This window comes from Stigmatopora argus, chromosome 5 (genome assembly GCF_051989625.1).
Source record: "Stigmatopora argus isolate UIUO_Sarg chromosome 5, RoL_Sarg_1.0, whole genome shotgun sequence".
Classification (NCBI taxonomy): Eukaryota; Metazoa; Chordata; class Actinopteri; order Syngnathiformes; family Syngnathidae; genus Stigmatopora; species Stigmatopora argus.
The window spans coordinates 2,604,591-2,625,542 of record NC_135391.1 but is presented as its reverse complement, the minus strand read 5'-3'; the positions used below and the strand labels follow the sequence as shown (position 1 = coordinate 2,625,542).

The 20,952-nt window shown below is 43.1% G+C and overlaps 2 protein-coding genes and 1 long non-coding RNA gene across 3 annotated transcripts; all 3 read right to left on the bottom strand.

The window, feature by feature from the left end:
* Positions 1-147: 147 nt before the first annotated feature.
* Positions 148-562, bottom strand: LOC144073903 (uncharacterized). The gene is made up of 2 exons (XR_013300183.1): positions 501-562; positions 148-409 (listed from the first exon to the last, which is right to left on the bottom strand). It is a non-coding gene; the product is annotated as an uncharacterized LOC144073903 (long non-coding RNA).
* A 1,901-nt stretch (positions 563-2,463) lies between these two features.
* On the bottom strand, positions 2,464-15,127 carry elmod3 (ELMO/CED-12 domain containing 3). Its single transcript, XM_077601031.1, has 13 exons — positions 15,053-15,127; positions 13,000-13,717; positions 11,355-11,426; positions 11,202-11,276; positions 10,245-10,314; positions 9,526-9,588; positions 9,339-9,427; positions 8,933-9,056; positions 8,748-8,870; positions 8,545-8,675; positions 8,397-8,473; positions 8,189-8,316; positions 2,464-7,443 (listed from the first exon to the last, which is right to left on the bottom strand). The coding sequence occupies exons 2-13, from the start codon at positions 13,036-13,038 to the stop codon at positions 7,202-7,204; spliced, it is 1,233 nt and encodes a 410-aa protein (XP_077457157.1). The 5' UTR covers positions 13,039-13,717; positions 15,053-15,127; the 3' UTR covers positions 2,464-7,201.
* Positions 15,128-15,336: 209 nt separating this feature from the next.
* On the bottom strand, positions 15,337-18,832 carry star (steroidogenic acute regulatory protein). The gene is made up of 7 exons (XM_077601394.1): positions 18,609-18,832; positions 18,421-18,528; positions 17,513-17,643; positions 17,218-17,376; positions 16,963-17,147; positions 16,793-16,886; positions 15,337-15,926 (listed from the first exon to the last, which is right to left on the bottom strand). The coding sequence occupies exons 1-7, from the start codon at positions 18,670-18,672 to the stop codon at positions 15,807-15,809; spliced, it is 861 nt and encodes a 286-aa protein (XP_077457520.1). The 5' UTR covers positions 18,673-18,832; the 3' UTR covers positions 15,337-15,806.
* Between the last annotated feature and the right edge of the window lie 2,120 nt (positions 18,833-20,952).

Here is a 20,952-nt window from a genome sequence, read left to right as displayed (position 1 = left end):
GGGTGGGGGTAGGGATCGAGAGGAGGGGGCGGTTTCAAGGGAGAGAAAGAAAGACAGCGAAGCAGATCTTTAGGCAAATGAAAAGCTTCTGCTCCTCACCACTCGGGTCAGCTGAAAAAAAAATTGCCAGAGCCAATATCGTTCTCACCGGTTGGGCGAGTCACGACAGGTGGACAGGTCCGACTCACTTTGCTTCAATGCCGGACCGCTTTAATTTGGGCGTGTGGCACCATCACTGGCCCACATAGGCCAATCCCCCGCCTCTTTCCCGCTTCCGACAACTTGGTTCATCTTGTAAGACTTTTGACAGGATCCTGGAATGCGTCCTCGTCCACCGCTTTGCTCGGGAGGTCACCGTCGAGGCCAGAGGTCATTTTCTTCCACGCTGAACAAATCCTAGCGAACTTTGCTTTACACACATGACAAATAAAGAGAATAATTTCACACAGGCAGGCATCCATGTTCCAGAAATAGAAATCACATATTTTTGCATGAGTCACCTGATTTGGAGAAATCCAGGCTGGAATGGAGTGATCGTGCTTTACTGCTATTTAGTTAATACTCACAAACAACAACAAAAACTATTACATACAGTCATAACTCTACTAACGAATGCCTCTAGGTACGGAATTTTCAGGTTACACATTTTTAACATTACGGGAAACATGGTGCGAGAGTGGTTAGCACGTACGCCTCACATTTCTGAAATCGCGGGTTCAAGCCAGGGCTCCGGCCTTCCTGTTTTGGAGTTTGCGTATTGTCCTACATTCCAAAAATGAGATGCAAATGAGTGCCTCTAGATACAATTTAAAAAATGTAAAGTTACGAAAACATCCATGGAACGAATTAGAGAATTTACATATAAGGTACTGCTCTACTTACGAAATTTTCAACTTATGAAAAAAGGGGGGAACACACCCCGAATGGGTTTGCTCAAACAATCGCAACTTATTGTCAATAATACAAGCTTTTTTTTCTTCATTCCAACTTGATGAGGATGATGAACAGTTATTTGACGTTAGAATGTGGAATAAGGAGAATTTTAGCCTTAGTTTTTTTTGAGGGGAACAAAAAACAATGACATCAGGAAGAGGAGAAAGAGGGGAGGAGGGGGAGTCAGAGTGAGAAAAAAAAAAGAAGAAAGCTAAACTGCAATCCAGCAGGCTCACTGGGTGCAAATGGAAAAACCACTTTACAAAGCATTTAAAAGCAAAGATTTAAAGCATGGCGCCCAATCCCACTTCATTTTCAAGATTCGATTGAGCTTCCAAATGAATGCTAACCACCTGAAATATTTGAGGAAAAAGTATTTGATTTTAGATGAAAGCTAAATGCCTGCAATATCAGTTGCGCGGAGGGTGATTCAGCAGGTCGAGTGGCGGCGATTTGATTGAGGCCATATGGAGAAGTCCGCTTGGCCCAGATTCCTCGTGAGACACGGCAACTCCATGACCCCCACCCCCTTCTTAGTTCTTAGGTTGCAAAACATTATGCTGGAGGGGGTCAGTGGAAAAGCTGTGGAAGCACAATTGTCTTGTCGGGACGCTTTAAACACTCATTCTGATATTATTAGCAATTGAAGATATGTGTAGCAGTCTTATCAGAGGAGGATGCCATGTTAAGGTTTAGAAATATGACAAAAAATTGAAAATATGGTAGTAACATGGCCGTGACAATTGAAAAACCACAAAGATCACCACTATTATTACTGTACCTGTTTTCACCCTATACAAAAAAACTGTACAATTATCAACAAGTGTATTTCATAAATATTAAGTTTTAAGCATATGAAGATTATGTCGTGGCCATGTCTGGTCTACATTATCCGCGAGGGATTACTGTAACGGAAATGAGTACCTGAAGTAGCCTCGGTTGATGGTCATATTCGTCCACTGACAGGAACATGATTAATAAGGATATTACTTTCATTTGTGTCAGTTCAAAATGGAGTTATTTGACTGGTATGGCTGTCCATGGCAGGGAATGAGTCCATTTCAGAGATCCAAAAACAGGGAGATTTCACATTTCACTGAAAAGTATTTCCAACTGAACATTGGCAGTTAGTAAGAGAATAGAAAAATACATTTAAAAAATAAATAAATCATGGGTTGGCCTTGATAGCAATAAATGTCCAATCCAGGTGGACAGGCAGAGCTGAAAGTTGCAATTAAATAGTCATGGCAAAAGGTTTTTAGAAAAGCCTCAACTGTTTTGTTTCATTAAGTTTGATTGAGTAAAAAAATAGTTTGAAGTTTTCTAATGTCCTTTTTATATTTTTTTATATTGCATCCAACAGCGCAGTCTAGTGGTTACACTAGAGAACAACAACGCAGTTTAAATATTAGGGCTTTACATTCATTATAACAAGTCACGACTGAGGCAAAAGCCTGAAACATTTTTTTGTAAAATATTTTCTAATAGATATTGAATTAAAATCTGCTTCCCAAAAATGTCAACATATGGTTAAGTTTTCACCAGCATTTATTTCGCTTTTTTCCATACAATACATTTAATGTACACCAGCACATACCGTATATTCTGAAATAACTCTCCTTATAAAATAGGGCGTCTACAATCAAGGTACAGTCATCAAATGGTCTCCAGGGACATGACAAAGACGGCAAAACACCTCAAAGAGTATTAGAAAGCGCAGGGTGTCGTTGAGAGAGACGTGATTGTATTTGCCGAGCCGCTGCCGGATTGCCGGCGAGACTTTGGACGCCACAACTGGGGGGGCGTCGGACGTGGGTGAAGAATCCATGGACGGGAATGGCGGAGAATGACTTTACAAAGCCTAGCGACCAATCGTATGCTAGCTGAGCGCTTCTTTGTCGCTGTAAAGACGGGATTGTTCCTCACGTTTTTTTCTCTCCACTCGCCGACCACTTTAAAACGAACCTCCACTTTCAAAGCCACAAAAAAACTAAATAAAATACAACTCCTTCCAAAGGCGGCCCAGAAAATAACTTTACAAGAAAGTGCTTTAAATTGGCAGAGGTGTACGGGCCTATGTAGCGTCTTGGCAGAACCTGCACTTTTCTATCAACGGGTCCAGTCGGTCGTAGGAGCGAACGTAGAAAAAAAATGTACTGAGAGCCCCGAAGGAACATCAGGAGCGAAAAAAGAGATTTTGTCTTGAGGTAAGCACTGTTTTGGAGTATAATGCCCTACAGACATTCATACATCTTACAATCATTAATTCTCTATGTACAAGCTTCCTGATGGACATCCATTGGACCGCTCCTCAGCTTCGAAACCAAGGAAAACCAAGCGCCGGCCGGGTATCTGCGTGCTAGGACGTTTGGAGAAGAGAGGCTAGGTGTCGTTCGCCCGACGGTGGTTAATTTGCATACGTCTCTCGTACGGTTTTAGCGTTTTATCTACAAGAGTGCAAAGTCGCTCGGAGAGTCGAGGAGCGGAGGTGGTCTGGCGGGTCGTTTGCCGGAAATTGAGAGCCGATAAAAGCGGCGTGGGGCCTTGGGGCGGGACACCGTTTTTACAGTGACCTTTTCGGGGGACCGAGATGAGCTCGTTGACGAGGCAGGCGCCCAAAGCAGGGGTGTCAAACGTGGTACCTGGACATTTCGTTGACGGACACTTCGTCCCCAGACAGTTCATCGAACGGACGCTTCGTCGCCGGACATTTCGTCGACGGACCTAACCCTAACCACTAACCACTAACCTTAACCACTATCCCCTAACCCTAATTCTAACCACTAACCTTACGAATTGTCCGGCGACGAAATGTCCGGTCACGGTCAAACGAGGGGCCCGGCGGGCACTTTGTAGCAAATTCGTACTGTACGTTGAAGAGAAATATTTCTTATCGTCACGTGTATTCTTTAATTGTTTTCTAATAAGTAGGGTTTGAGTTTGAAGACTGGACGTATGTGGAATTTGAAGATCCTTTGTTGGCTGTATAGGTAAAAATAAGGCTTTTACATAGCTAGTAATTCAATTATCTCAGTAGGGATGCCTGAAGGGGGGAATGGTGGCTTTGGTCCTGACTGTCGAGACAGGCAAGAGGTTTTGGGGTGGTGTTTCAGACCCGAACTGGTCTCCTTGTCTGTCACAAGCCTTCCCCAGACAAGGAGACCAGTTCGAGACCAAAGGTGCTGCCTGTCTGGAAATCAAGAAGAAATGATCCAAAATCTACTGGAAGTAACCTGCGAGTCGTGACCGGACGTTTGGTCGCCCGGACAAATATAATTTTGAGAGCTGGTTTCAACAGTAGATATTTAGATATTAAACTCTCTCTCTCATGAATATAATTTTGAGAGCTGATTTCAACAGTAAACTCTCGGTCATGTTGTCAAACGTCCAGGCGACCAAACGTCAGGGCGACCAAACATCCGGGCGACCAAACGTCCGGCGACCAAACGTCCGGCGACCAAACGTCCGAGTACCCTAAAATGACAACGATGCTTAAACTGGTTGTGGATTCTCATCTTTCATCGCCGTTGACGGCGCTAGACGCCCAATCCATTTTTACTGGGAGCGGTGAACGAAGATCAATGGCGCCAAGTCAGTAAACGTTTTCGGGCCAAAATACGAGACTACATAAGATCGAGTTGGCGCTAACGTGGCCCGCCAGGCAAACCCAGTTTGACACCACTGACCCTTGTGGCAAAGATACGGACACTGATCGACCGGCCGACGTCAACGTGACATGGACAAGCTTCACGAAGGAGGAGGCTAAAAGGATGCTACAGTACTAGTGCTACCTGAACATGCTACAGATTGGGACTACAAAACACGGGAGACATTTTCACACGAGCGCAAAGCACGGAGAGGCTTCGCCGAGGAGCTTTAACCCTGTCCTTGGCCGTCGGCGCTTCTCTCCTCCCCACGTTTTTTTTGTTTCCGTTCCTAGTAGTACCGTCTTATCACAACTGAAATACCACGCTGGCGGACCAAGTACTTAGTAAAGCTGGCTTATAGTGTGCGGAAAACACATCTGTAGTTAGTTCCTGTCAAACGAGACGCACCATCAATCACACGCGCAGACTTTTACTCGCCGTCTTCTCGTCAGCATTCGCGTTTGTGGCGTGGAAGCGTCACAACCCACCAAAACATCTTCCCTAAGATACACGGACAGTCTCGCAAAAAAAACGCAAACACACGAGCCCTGAAGTTAGGAACGACGTATATCGTCGCCGACACTTTGATTATCGTCGAGTGTCAGCTGGAAATTGCATACTGTACCATATCTAAGGGGAAAAAAATACCCTAAAAATCATCTCTGACACACTCAAATACTTGCGCACAAATTCAAACAAACCAACAAATAAACTACAATCACATGCTACTAACGGAATGTCCACAAAGCTTATATTAGACCTTCATCTCCAGCCTTTTCCATTATTTTTTTTACAATGAAAGGCTGCGACTGTGTGTAAGATTTCACTACGTTCTGTTAAAATCCTTCATATAGTTATTATATCTGAATATTCAAAAACAATTCCACATATATCCTTTTTTTTGTTTGGTAATTGTACGTCAGATAAATAGACTTTTGAACCATTTCTGTAACACCAACAAGTGTCAATAGTCCCCATCTGCCCACTTTTTTGTCCAAATAAATTTTTCAAAAGCGTGTAATAATTCCCAAATGCTAGCAAGCTAGCATGACGTTTGCTCCCTGCTTGGGTTACTGCGTGTGAGCTGATAAAAGCCTTGTGCTGCTCGTTTGGACCAGCTGACGAGCATGGCTAAAATTTGACACTGGGAGAGTCCGTGGCTTATCTAGAGCAGGGGCGCTCACACTTTTTTTGCGCCAAGATCTACTTTTCAAGGAGCCACGTGTACCTCGAGCTGCCTTGTTCAAGGAGCCAATATCCTTGAGGGAGGGTCACCCGAGACATGCCTCATTACCAACACGGGGCGCCATATTGAAGAGTTGTCATGGCAAGTCAAGTACAGTGGTACCTCGACCTACGATCAGCTCTACCTACGACATGCTCGAGATACGATGAAAATTTCGATCGAATACTTCGCCCTAGATGCGATAAAAATTCCGAGATGCGACCAAGCCAGTTGGCCACGGCACTGTCTTGCCGCATCTCTTTCGTGTATAACAGATATCTACGAGCACTGAACGGTTTCTTTCGCCTACACATGGACCAGAAAACGCACAACGCGCATGCGCGGGCAAAAAGAGGGCTTTCTGGGTAATGAAGTATACTCGTGCACACAACACCGATAGCCATTGGCACCCTTTCTCAGAATAAAACTTCATTACCCACAATCAATATGTAGCTGTTGCATTTCCTGATTTTCCTTCCTTAGCCTGTTAGCTCCCGCTATCGCTTATTCAAGACTACTTCTCGTTGGCAAGTGGTCGTGCGTTATCCTATTGTGAGGACATTTGTGTGCATCATTTTGGGAATATTTTGAAGGGAATACAACAGCAAACAGCCCATCAATAGCGAACGTGAGGGTGGAGGCGTAGCAAACAGCTAACCCGGCCAGAAGGTATACAAATGTAAAACAAAATTATAATTCAGTTTTGTGTAAAGTTACATTAAACGTATGTTTGAGTGTGTCTGTATATATTAATCCAAGTTAATTTAAATTCCATTGCGAGTGCGTTATCGTGGAAAGATTGTATGTCGAGGTACCACTGTATGTGTTTGAAATCAAAGGAATGACTTCACGAGCAGCGTTGACGTTACGTCAGGCTGTCGAAACCGCACTTAAAATCCTGATTAGAGGCTAACGATTATTAAATGAGTTCCAAAAAGTTTGAGTATTGCAGTGGGCGGGACAAACGAGACTTTGTTCAGGCCCGAAGAAAACTGACCAACTGGGTCAAATCTTACTCGCAGGCAATCGACATAATAAGCGCCCCTGATTTAGAGTGTTCCCGAAGCTCCTCCCGATTTGTCAGAATAATACACTTCAATTTGATTGGGTGATGTTTTAGCTCAAAGCATTCCCAGTGGCAAAAACAAATATTGGCCCGTGACTGGTTTTTGTTCACTTTCATGCATTTGCTTGGCTTTTCTGTATGGAAATAAATAAAAACAATAGAGCTCTGAGCAACTGCATAAAATACCGAGACGAAACTAACGGCGACAAAGTGCAGCGCCCCGTCGTCAGAGGACGGGGCGACGTGTCGGACAGCAAAGTGTAATGCAGAGCGTTCTTGGTCCGATTCCCCCCGGGGAGCCCCACGCGACCACACGTACCCACGCCGAGCTCAGATGAGTCTGGCGTCCCTTTCCGTGTCAGATGGTAGCTCGCACACCCCCGTGAAGTGCATCTCCTTGGCCTGGCTGCCTTGGCCGCTCGCCGCTCGTTCTTCCAGGCCGGGCGAAGGCTGCTGAGCCGGTGGTTCTGGCGACGTCCCACGGGGGACTCCACCTGCCCTCCTCTCTTTCAGGAAGACCTCTAGTCGGCGAAGCATCTGCTTTGGGTTCTTTTTGGCAAACAGCTCCACTTCTGAAAGGCAGTGGGAGCGATATAGATATCACTAAAGGGCCGTCCGAACAGAGGAGTCTGAGGTTATGTTTGGATGCTTGCCATTTTTTTTGCAAAAAAAATGACTGAATCAAGGGTACGGCTTATACGCTCATAAATTAGACTTGACATGCACGAAACTGCAAGGTGACAAGAAACGCCATAACGCAAGACAATGCGGCCGATACGGTCATTTTAAAATAAAGAAACGATCAAGAGATAAAACACTAAACAAAATTGAATTTGACATCTATGAATGAAATTCAAGAACAAATAAATCGCATATTGCATAAAACATATTAAACAAACTCACTTGTGCTTGCTATTGCTCACTCAAGGCGCCACCATCTTAGCTGGGGATGACAAACTAGAGTGCTACGGACACATTTCCTGGTTGTACTGCTCACATGACTTCCTTTTTGAATTTGTCTATGTGCAGGCAACATCCTTCAGGAATGGTCAATCCAGCAGACCATATTTTCAATTCATAAAGTATCTCAGAAATATCAAAATGCGATGATTTTTCTTAAGATTTTCCCTTCAAAGTAACACATTTGTACTCCCTATTAAAACCATAAATATGGAGGTGAAAATTGTGAACCAGGGGGCGGCTTATACGAGAGAAATTGTCAAATTAAACGATTTTAAGGCAATTTTAAGGGTACGGCTTTTACGCGGAGGCGGCTAATATGCGAGTAAATATGGTAAGCAATAAACACAAGCGTACCTTTTATGACAAAACCAGAGTCCGCAATGGTTTTCTGTTGGCTCTTCCAAAGTTGGTACAAGTGCAGATATGTCGCCACGTAAAACTCGTTCAAGACGCCGACCACTTGCTGCCGACGGTTGCACTCCCTTTTGAGGCCCAAAATGAGAAAAGCGGTCAAATTTTGCGCGAGTGACGCCGACGGTGAAGAGAAATAAAAAGGACGGACTTGGACAAGGCTTCCTCTCGGAGCACCTGCAGCGCAATTCGCGTCATGTTGATGGACATCACGCTGAAAGGAAAGTTCTGCAAAAGGCCAGTCACAAAAAGGCAGCGTTAGAAAGCGCAAAATTTAAAACCCAATCCAAGTCCGATACCTGTGTAGCATGTTGGGACAACTTGTAGATGTCTCGAGCCAAAGGCAACGTCTCCGGGTCCATCACGAAATACAAAGTATGCATGAGCCCCAGAAAACCAGTCCCGCGTAGGTCCGTGGCGGGGTCGATACCTGAGAGGCAAAAACACACTTTGACCTTTTCAACTCGATGAAAAAGCTAGCTTGTCCGCTATTGTGATTTACCCTGAAAGCCAATGTTCTCCCAATGCGTCCCGAAACGAGGACAGTCGATCCTGCAGCCCACGAGCCTTTTGTAAATGGTCTGGAGAACCCGCATGTGCACCGTCTGGCTATTGTCCACGTGGCCTATGGAATACACCCGGATAGGTCGGCTTTGGGAACGGGTTGGCGGACGACGGCGTGCTCACATTGCGCGATGGCAAAAACGAGATCCCGCTCCTCGGAGAGTTCCCTGTGCAGTCGGGGGGGCCCGAAGAGGAAGTGGGTGATGGCGGCGAGACCTGTCCGGCGAATGGTTGGCTGGATGTTCTTCTGTAAAAACACCAGCAACAACAGGGGAAAAAATGTTTACTGTCCTGTAAACTAGACAGTAAATTTTGTCATGTTTTTTTTGGACACTCAAGGGTCCAATAACTTTTAGAATTCTGGGAAAAACATTGCGCCTGTGTTTGCTATTTATACTCTTTTGCTACTTCAAAAATGTAAACTTTAAAAAGGCCAGCTGGCAAACTGAAACATTAGAGTGGGATTAAAGGATCTACTTGAATATTGAGGGGAAAAAGTCAGAATATAGGAATGTCAATGATTCATTACAAGCAAGTCCCCGAGATCTGTGGTTTGGAAGTATTGGAGAGCTTCATTGAAAGAGATGATCGGCGTCGGGTTCGAGTCCTCAGCGAGAGCTGGGGGAGAGACAGTTCAAGGAAGGAAAATTTACAAAGTTTTCCTGACCAAAGTGTTGAGGAAAAGTGCCTGAAAACAGCAGTTTGTCAACTCTGACCTGGTTGGATGTTCTCCAGAGCCTCCCACTCTTTTCTGGCCTTTTCCAACTCTTCATTTTCTTCTAAACACACACAAAAACAAAAGTTTAGAAAATACAGAGACTGACCGGAGCATCGAACTTAAGAGATTTGCAACCATGGGGCCACAGTCTCCATCTAGTCGGCTTCAAAATAACGTCAGTTTTGCACCTAAGGGCCAAGAATCAGACAGCCAATCAAATGTTTTAATAACCTTCCCTCGTGCGACTAACATTTCCAAATTTGGGCAAAAGGGACCACAGTGGCCGTCATTTGAACACATTGCGTCCAGTCCACAACATATACGTATACTGCAACCATGCCGTATCTTTGGATGAAACATCTCAAATTTACATGCGCTGATTGATGGACTTCCCCGCCTTATAAAAACATTTGGACGTTTTTTATTCTTTTGACCTTCAAATTATCTGATTATTATTCGAGATGTCCCAATCTGATACTCAATACCAGCCCCCGACGCGGCAATTTTTTGGACATTATCGTATTTGGTCTTCAGATTCGGTAAATCTGTTCAAGTACAACTACGACAGCATCCTTGAGATGGCCTAAGCACCAAGGCAACGACCCGTCTCCCAGAAGGCGGTTCTGTCTTGACAGTAGCCCGCCGTCTAGGATACGAGACCAAATTCCAGAGGGACGAGGACGTGAGACTACAAGCGGATTTGCGCCAGAGTGTTACCTGCAGGTTTGGTTTGGTCCCCTCCGGCCACGAGAGACTGCAGGATGCCATTCTGCTTGAGTGCCGAAATCTGGATGCAAATTGAACATCCATTTTTATATCAAAAAAATCACAGACATGCTCTGAATTTGTATAACAAGTAACATTTCGTCACCCTAAAATATTCGGCCAAGTAATTTTCTTGTTTTGTCTACTTTTTTTTTTGGTCAAAATCATGCATGTCGTCTTTTCATGCGCATATAAGCCATAGCTTCAATTCAGTCATCATTTTTTGTCTGACAAATGCGGCTTATATGCGAGTAAATACGGTAAAAAGTGTGCTTTAGGTGGGTGCGACAAGTATTATTGCAGATTTTTAAATTAGTGGTACCTCGACCTACAATCAGCTCTACCTACGACTTGCTCGAGGTACGATGAAAATTTCGATCGAATAATTCGCCCTAGATTGTTCGGTTACGAATGCGTTGCTGTGGATAACGTCCCCCCAAACACCCCCACCTCCATGTATGTCGCTGTCTCTACCCTCTACGAAATGAGTCTAATTTTACTTCTATTAAACACATTTTATTACTATTAAACCATTAGTTCTGTGTTACTTTGTTAATAGATGGCGAATTAGAAGAAAAAAAAATCCAATCCAATATCCTGTTTTTGGTGTTTTTTCAGAGGGTTGGAACGAATTAATTTGTTTTTAGTTCATTTCAATGGGAAACGTCCGTTCGAGTTACGAAAAGCTCGACATACGATCTCAGTCCCGGCACGGATTAAGATCGTATGTCGAGGTACCACTGTGCGTAGATTTTTTTTCTTCTAAATCTAAACCAATTCTAGGTCATTTTTCTAGAAATGAATATTTGATTTGAAAACATACCACTTAATTGAATCATACATACTTCTTACTCCTAACCACAACAAAAAAATGGAGGAAAATTCAAACTCCTTAATGAAGGTAATTACCGGCAGAGATGTGAGACGTGAACAACCGATGGTGTTGTCTTGGACATTATGACTGATGATCAATCCGTTCATCAGCTGGAAAGACCAAACGATTTCAGACGAAATTTTCTTGAATTCAAGACGGAGAATCCCCGATGATTCGACATTACTCACAGGCTTTTGGTTGGAAAGTCCGTTGGTCGTCTCCTCTGACGATTTACATTCAGGAGACAAGCCGTTTTGGCCCTGAGAATGAGTCAAGAGTCAAAACAAAAAGCAGCAGATGGTTATGACATGTACATAGACAATAAAAACAAAAATCCCACTTAACCCATCGAGACTTCTCCCCCTGATTTTGGTCTACTAAATTCCCGCGAAGCCACCGAGGGAGGGTAAGACGAGTTGCCGTCATGGTAACATGGCAAAGCGAGCCAGAGCGGAGATTACAGGCTAAAGCGGCGGAGAGAGCTGTTGACCTTAGGTCCTAAATTAAAACACATGTGGGTGAACTGCTAAAGGCGAATGAGCTCTTAATTGTTCAACAGATAAGAACTTGTCTCCATGAAGACGACGATACGACCAAGTAGGACTGGAAAGCTCACGATCGCCATGATCGTACGTTATGGACCGATACACAAAATATCAGTAGAAGTGGGTCGGGAAATTATTTTACAATATTCTACAGTACAACTTTTACAGGGATAAGCAATTTCTTTTCGTCAAGGAGTTTGTGATGGTTGGACGGCTAATTTGTTTGACCCCTAACGCCAAGATAGGTTTGTTTTTCTCTTGAATTTCATTCATAGGCGTCCAAATACCGTATTTTCACGACTCTAAGGCGCACATAAGTCTTAAATTTTCTCCAAAATAGACATGGCGCCTTATAATCCAGTGCGCTTTATATATGGACCAATACTAAAATTGTTATCACGATAAAATCAAATAAATCAGTGGATAGGGTACACCATCCTCTACAGCTCTCACAACTACAGCAAGTAGCCCCCGACTGTATTTTCCCGTAGAAAAAGTACTGCGCAGTGAGTGCTGGGATATATAGTTCTTTTGTCAATACACCCAATGGATTGTGGCCTGTATACATCGACATCAACACAGCTTTACGAAGCATGGAAGACAGCGTTGGAATAGTTACGCTAGCTACTAGCTAGCTACTATTTGCGAATGGATTGTGGCCGCCTGGACAAACATATAAAACTCAGCGTTTTTGATGACTCATTTGGACAATTGTTCAATTCGGACACAGAAAATGAGGACTTTGATGGATTTGTGGGTGATGTACATTGTAAAATGGCTAAATAAAGTACAACCAAACTCAGTTTTTCTTCCGTTGCCTTTTTTAAAACGTGTTTTTAGCGTGTGGGTGTAGCGTGTATGTTTAAGCTGGTGTATGTTTTGCCATGCCTGGCTGCGTCTATAAAAACGGTGCGTCCTTTGTGTGTGTCAAATACAGAAATAGCACTCGTTACTGACCCTGCGGCTAAAAATACGATGCACCCTATAGTCGTGAAAATACGGAACATTTTGTTAAGCGTTTTATCTGTTTATCTTTTCTCTATTTTGAAACAAAGGACCGTATCGGCCACATTGTCTTGCGTTGTGGCGTTTCGTCTTTGACGTCTTGCAGTTTCGTGCATGTCAAGTCTAATTTGTGCGCATATAAGCCGTACCCTCGATTCAGTCAGCATTATTTTTAGTTACAAATACGGCTTATATGCGAGAAAATACGAAACGAAGAGAGACAAGACACCACATCCTCCACTTTGCAGTCCAAATAAAATGTTGTGAAGGCCAAATGCATTACCTCAAGGTGGAAAGTGACCTCAATGTCTTCTTCTTCCATTGCACACGGCGAGGGTCTTCCCGATTCTGCCGCTAGAGGCTTCTAAAAACCCAGACCGAGTCGGGCTGACAAGTTTCCACGAGGACTACCATGCTTTCTCCGGCACACGTGTGGTGACTGCGAGTACTTATGCTTGGCTTAGATCAAAATCAAAACTTCCCCGGTCACAAGTTGGACTTGGAGTCGCTAACAACGGACATCCGGCCGGCGCACATGGCGGGTATTCCCTCTGAATCGACGGGGAACCTTGGTTCTGTCGGTCGGAGAGCCAGCCTCCTCCTAACCTTGAGTGTTCACGCGGAGAGGAATGCGCCGATACGAGTCTAGCGGCGAGAGGAAATGGCACGTTTCCCGGAAGCCTCCCTCCTTCCTCCCGTCGGCAGATCGCCTCGGCCGGTGGCTTTGCTCCTCGTCGCCATCGGAGGTGCCCGCAAGCCGGATGAGGACATCGTTCTTCAGGCTGGAGACGGCCCGGGAGCAGACGCTTCCATGACTTGGGCTCTCCAGACAAATCCAATAAGCGCTATGAGATAGCAGTGGCCTTTAATTGACTGAGTTAGCTTAAGCCTCATGTGAAACAATAAGGAGGCAGAGTGTCCGGATATGGCTCACGGGCGGGTGGACCTTGTGTTCTTGAAGGCCGCAATCTTTTGGAGGGGGTCTCAAAAGTCTGCAAGATCTGCAAAGCAAAAAAATGGACAGGCATGAGAAATGTTGTGTATGTTAGCAATTTTTTTTTTCCGGAACGGATCAACTTTCTCTTCAAGGTTTGCGTTTGTGTTTTTTTTTCTAAGTGGTGTTCAATAGTGCTTTTGTAAGCATGATATAGCTGCTAAAAGCAGACTGGTGATGCCATTACAGAAACAATTTGATCCAAGGTCAGAAACTGTTTATTTTGATAAAAGATGGCTCCAAAGCCAAAATGCCTCATGCTTTATTTGGCTCTTTGCTCAGATTCAGATGTTAAGATCTTGAATTTCTTCAAATTCTAAAGAGAGATATGTGATTACTAAATCCAAATTCAAGAGCCAGTTTAACACATTGCATTATTTCTTCTATATTAAAATCTTAGAATACATCCAAAAATTCGTTTTATGCTATATATTCATAAATACACCAAACTTTGCAGAACAAAGAGCACATAATAGTCAAGATAATCAAGAGCTCAATTTATCACATTGGATTATTCTTCATGTATAAAATTATTTATGACATCCAAATATTCCAACGTAATTTGTTCCAAACTGTATTTTGCGAAAACACTGATTTGGAAAACAAATTACCTTTGCCAAAAAACTCCTTTTTAAATCAAAACTTTGTGTAAAGCAGAGAAAAAAACATTTAAATGGACTATATTTCCCTGGCATCGGATCGAGAAAAATCAGGTGACTCGACTCGTATGCAAAAATATACGATCGGGGCATCCCTAATAAATATATACACTTTTTAAATTAAAAATATTTTGAAGAAAAAAAGTTAGAAGGGAGAAGATTTACCAACAATAAACGTGTTAAAGGTGTGAAAAAAGTATTTTTTTTAGAATGGAATTATTTTTCCAATTCGAAATTCACAGCCGTTTAATGGCCACGATTAGCAGAGTTGCTGTCATCCATGCTAGCAATATGTAAGCTAAGCTAGCAAGCCCGCAGGGCTGCACAAAGGCGCAGGTACGACTTCACCTCCAACACCGAATGCATTTCACGCAACCCTTTCCAAAATAAAGCGATTCTTTTCCCCAAAGCGCGGACGAAGGAGACCAGGACACGGACATAAAGTGTTTTGCAAAGGAAAAACCGAAAGCACCTCGTTATGACAAGAAAAGCCAGCTGTCAGGCTAACTAACGGGCTAAGTGTAGCTCTATTCAACCGGAACGCAGATGGAGTCCCGGTGCGAATATCAAGGCGAATAAATGTCCTTTTTTGCCTCGATTTGACTCCAAACGATGCAAAAAAATGAACACGGCAACGTACTTCAACGTAAGCATGTTATACGATTAGAAGAAATGAAAAGTACCTCAGTTTCTGATTGTTTCTCGCTCCAATCTCGGCGTCCCTTCCCCCGTCCAGCGGCCACGGTAGTGCAAGTGCATCATGGGAATTGTAGTTTCAAAACCGCGAGCTGGAGTTATGACGTCATGGTTATGTCTTTCTTGGCCGCTGACCTTCTCTGCGGAGTTTATAAATACATTGGGACAGTTATAGCTTGTCAAAATGATAAAAAAAATGTTTATTTTTTATTAAATCTGGTGTTTGTATTAAACAGTGCATGTCTCAAATGAAACAAAGACTCAACAGAACTTGTTAAAGGTATCTGAGGAAGTTTATTTCCGAAGCATATCAACAACTACGGGCATTCCAATGAGCACAGTGTAAAAAAAATTAAATAAAATTTAGTAAAAGTGCAACAGGGCTGAAAGCAATAACGATCTGAACTTGATATCAGAATAAAATAGGGAATGTCATATTGCAGTATGCCAAAAATGTGCAATTTTGATGTAGAACGATGGATCGCTCTGAAACGATATTCAGTTTATTCGGCTGAAAGTCAATAAAATGTGTTCAGAATTATGATTAACGTGCAAATCGAATAGTCTTTTAAGAGGTGAAATGAAGAAAAAAAAACCTTGCTATTTGATAACAGCAGATTTGAGCAGATTTCCCCATGTGGACTCAAGCAAAACATTGATCTAGCATCCCTAGAAATGGCTAATGGTAGCATGTTTAGCACGTGTCTCCTCCAGATGTCCAAGCACAGGAGGTCGGCAGCGTCAGCAGGCGTGAGCCATCTCTGCCGTAACCTGATTGGCCATCCTTTGCCTGAGGTGTTTGGCAAAATCCACCTGAGTCTGGGAGAGTACTTTATTGATGATGGTTTTGGGGATCCAGCCCTGCAAATTCACAAAATGTTTGTTTTTTTTTGGCCCAAAAAGTGAACTTATTGGCTGTCAATGGCACCAAAAGACAAGATTTCTCGGCCCGTTTTAGAGAATTGGACATCTATCGTTGTCAATGGCAGGCAATGAGTTAATTTTGCATCACGTTCCCTTCCATTTTGGATCATTTTCTATTGATTTTAAGGGACGTTCTTGCCCATTTTTTGGGTTCCTGTAGATCAAGGGTGTCAGAGTCGGGTTGGTTCGCGGGCCGCATTGACGTCAACTTGATTTCACGTGGGCCAGACCATTTTAGATATAATATTTAGATATTTTTTTTTATAAATGGATTAAAAGAACTGGATTAAAATCCCTGAATATTCAGTTTTTTATAGATCTAAAACAATGTTTATTTGAGCTTTTTTTTCTTAGTAAAAGAAAATCTCTTTTAATCATTATGTTCCATATTATAGTGGAAAACAGAAAATATTTTTATACATTTTTAGATTTTACCAAATGATTTTTGACCTAAAAACACAGAAAAAAATGATTAAAAAATTACAATCATTGATTTAAAAGGGAGAAAATCAGGAAATATAATATATACATCTATAATCTTCATTTTAATTTGATCCTAAAACAGAAAGTCGGCACTCATGATTTACTTTCTCGGGCCACACAAAATGATATGGCGGGCCAGATTTGGCCCCCGGGCCACCACTTTGACACCGGTAGATTTTTGGGAATTTCCAGGCTACTTGCTGTCAGTTTTGGAGCATTTTAAGCTTCCCTTTTAACTCATTAGCTGCCATGATGGCGCCATTTTGACGGAAAAGGGCAAATCAACAAATGGGAAAGTGCAGTAAACACACAACTTGTACCTTTAAATCGATATTAAGTAACCAGGTAAACTTGGTCTTGTTGGGGTCTTGGCTGCTGGGCTTCATCACGATGCAGGTGGGCCCGTTCTCCCCCCTGTCCAACAAAGACACTCCTTTAAACACGACGCCACCGCGGCAACTCATTTAACCGCTCAGACTCCGCCCCTCACCGGACCACGCCCCTCTGCTCCGGCATCTCGGGGTGTCGGGTGGACGTCCCGGCCAAGAAGCAGGCGGAGCCTCGGCGCTTGGCGCAGCGGACGCTGACGAAATCCCGAGGGCCCACCACGTTGCCGGGCGTGTCTCCGGACATCTCGTGGGTCACCATGGTGTCCTTGCCGATCTTTTGGAGGATCTGCACGGCCGAAAAAAAGTCAGTCCACGTAGACTTCCCCCTCAAACCAACCGATGGTGGCCCGGCTCACCTTGACCCCCTTGACGTTGGGGTTCCAGTCCCCCATCTGCTCCATGTTTCCCACCAGTTCTCCGTAAAGGCTGTCGGGATGTTGCTCCAGAAGAACCTCCAGCCGGAAGACTTTTCCGATTCCGGGCAATATTTTACTCAGAACTTTGTCTCCATTTGCCTGAGGAGAACGTCACAGTTGAACGCCGTTGATATAGCAAAGACCGGGCCGCCATTTTTAATTTTTTGATGAATAAAGAGGAAATAATGTTATGCAATGATGTGTTAGTGTTAGTGGCTATTTTGTGGGTACTCACAGCGACCGTTTCAACAACCCAGCCTTCCTCCTCGCTGAGGATGCTGATGGCTTTCTGCAGGGCGTCTTCACCTTGTTTGACATAAGACATTTCCTCCTCACTGTATTCGTTCTCTTCTCTGATTGGAGAACCTTTTCAAAATAAAAAAAATACTACATGGCTATTGGATATCAAAATTGGAGATGACATTTGATTGTGAAGAGCTGACAACACTCAGCTTTTTCAACTAAAAGGTTATAAAATGTCAACTTTATTTACCGTATTTTCCGTACTACAAGCCGCATTTAAAAAAAAAAATCATTTGGCTGGGGGTGCGACTTATGTGTGAAATTATTAACACATTATTATATCACTTCACATGTTATTTTGCCATTAAACCACAATTTAGTATGTGGGCTACTTATTTATGGATTATTTATATCTTCATGTTGTTGACTACGTATTATGTTGACTACTTATTTATTACGTATTTATTGGATATTTATTTATTAGTTATTGTTATTATTTATTGATTATTTATTTGTCAGTTTGTTTTTTGTTGTTATTGGCTTTAAATCTCATTATATACTGACATTATAATGACAATAAAATCATTCAATTAGAACACGATTCAATTCAATTCCAACTCAATTCAATTGCAATTCAATTCCAATTCAAAAAGGCCTGTATTGATCATTTTAACATTGTTGGTGGGTGGACTTTCACATTCTTATGATTCATTCCATTTTAAATACCTTTCAAAATAACATGTCTGTTCTTTGTTTTGGATTAAAATTCCCCCCAAAATGCAAGTTACATGTTTATTTCCCCCCTTTCATTCTGCATTTGTTTTTTTTTGGGGCCCGTGCCTCTCATAGTCCAAAAAAACACTTCAAAAAATACATTAAAAATAAATAAATATAAATTACCGAGCAGGGAACTCCGCCTCCGTACTTGGCTGATCCAATTACTGGGTCCCGGACCCGCCAGTCTGTCCAATTCATGATGAAGAGCCACAATGGCATTCTTCCTCAAACCTGTCCGATGGAGAGCAAATCCGTCAAATGCCAATCATCCCCCAGAATTCCTAGCGGTTGTCACCAGGACCGCCACTCACCTCTCACGTTCCTCATGTGGCGATAGGAAATCCCGGCGCACAGTTTAAAAGTTGCAGGCAGCATTTTGTCTCTTCCCTAGAAAAAGAATTGCACTTTCGAACACGACTCGTCGTTCCAACCGTGGACATCGCGGCGCGCCCGCGTATATATCCGCCACACGCTCACAAGGCCACGCCGCTATCTCGCCGTAGATAAACACGCGCCCGCCCTCCCTCGCCAAGGTTGCTACACGTACACGACGAGCAATTCTCCGACGTTCACATCGTGTCAGATAACGTCCGGTCCTCGGGGCCCGCCGTATTTCTCCCAGGGGTCAGCGGGGGTCGCGCCGCCGACGTCCGAACCGTGAAATCATCCAATAAAATGAAGCCCCCCCCTCGCTGGCTTTGGCTTCTTGCCGGCTAACCTTCGCGATCGCTGATATGTTGCTAAAGGCGCGTGACATTTGTAATTGATGGGGGGGACATTAACCCTGATTTTCTGTCTGGGTGGTCTGAGTTATCGCACACCTGCTCGCCTTGAAAGACCTCGTGGGTAAAAGTCTCGGGACGCAACCAGCAAATTATTGAAATAACCAAATAAATGGCAATTTAGTTGCTGCTAATATTGAAATAACCGAATAAATGGCAATTTAGTTGCTGCTAAAAATGTCTTGGCGGGCCTTCCTATGTGCCCTGTGTGGCTTTTCTCCGGGTGCTCCAGTTTCCTCCAAATTCGCCAAAATGCGCATGCTAAGCTAATTGAAGACTCTGAATCAGGGGTGTCGAATTTAGTCGGCGGACCCGTTTATTTTTGGCCCAAAAAGTGATTTTAATGGCCACTTCTGGCCCGCGGACCACAGGTTGGAGACCAGTGCTCTAAATTGTCTTAATGAAGGCTCGTTTGTCTCATTGTGACCTGTGATTGGCTGGAAACCAATCCAAACTACCCAAACTTCTCTGAGATAGGCTCCAGCACCCCTTGTAAGCATTAGCGGCAAGCGGTAACTCAGACCACCCAGACAGAATCTGAATCAGGGGTGTCGAATTTAGCCATGGGGCCGGACCCGTTCATTTTTGGCCCCAAAAAGTTATCTTACTGGCCACTTCTGGCCCACGGCCCGCAGGTTGGAGACCAGTGCTCTAAATTGTCCTAATGAAGGCTCGTTTGTTTCATTGTGACCTGTGATTGGCTGGAAACCAGTCCAAATCCAAACTACCCAAACTTCTCTGAGATAGGCTCCAGCACCCCCTGTGAGCATTAGCAGCTAGCATATAGAATAAATTAATAAAGAACTGGCGTCCAAATACAAGGACATATAATATGTTCTTCACATTAAAAAAAAACATTTGACAGTTTAAAAAAAAAAAAAAAAGCCTAAGAATTAGCATTGAGGACCTTTTTACTCGTCACTAGTATCACCTTGATCCTTTTTTTTGGCCTGTATTTCACCGAAACGGAATCACCGTCCAGGAAAAGGACATTTGTCAAGCGCGTCTCCCCATGTTGTGACAACCTTGTTCGGCCCCGCAAGTAAAATACCCATGAATAATAACAATAAAATAATAATAATAATAGCCATTAATGTTGCCTCAAAAGGTCGTGCGTCAACATGGCACGGAACGCCGTCAAAAGTCGAGTCATCCGATTAGCCGACGAGGATGTGCGTAATAAAACATCAATCAAGTAGCAAATCCCGTTGGAATGGCTGAATCCCCATGACCCATCCTTGGCGTCCTTCCACTTGGATTGGGGAAGATTACCCATCAGCCTCTCTGGGATGAGTCACAAAACACCCAATTTCAACAGCAAAAAAATCAGGATTCTGTTCGGGAATAAAGCAGGTCAGAGAATTATATGACACAATTATTTTAACTGCAAAATACAAATTCACAAGAATATATATATATATATATATATATATAGATTTTTCCCCGTAATTTAAAAAGGGATATACACTTACTATTTAGCTCTAGGACACATGTGTCAAAGTGGCAGCCCGGGGGCCAAATCTGGCCCGCCGCATCATTTTGTGTGGCCCGGGAAAGTAAATCATGAGTGCCGACTTTCTGGTTTAGGATCAAATTAAAATGAAGATTATAGATGTATATTAAATTTCCTGATTTTCCCCCTTTTAAATCAATAATTATAATTTTTTAATCGATTTTTCTGTGTTTTTAATCCAAAAATCATTATGTAAAATCTAAAAATATATTTAAAAAAAGCTCAAATAAACAATGTTTTAGATCTATAAAAACTGAATATTCAGGGCTTTTAATCCAGTTCTTTTAATCCATTTATTAAAAAAATATCTAAATATTATATCTAAAATGGTCCGGCCCACGTGAAATAGTATAGTATAGA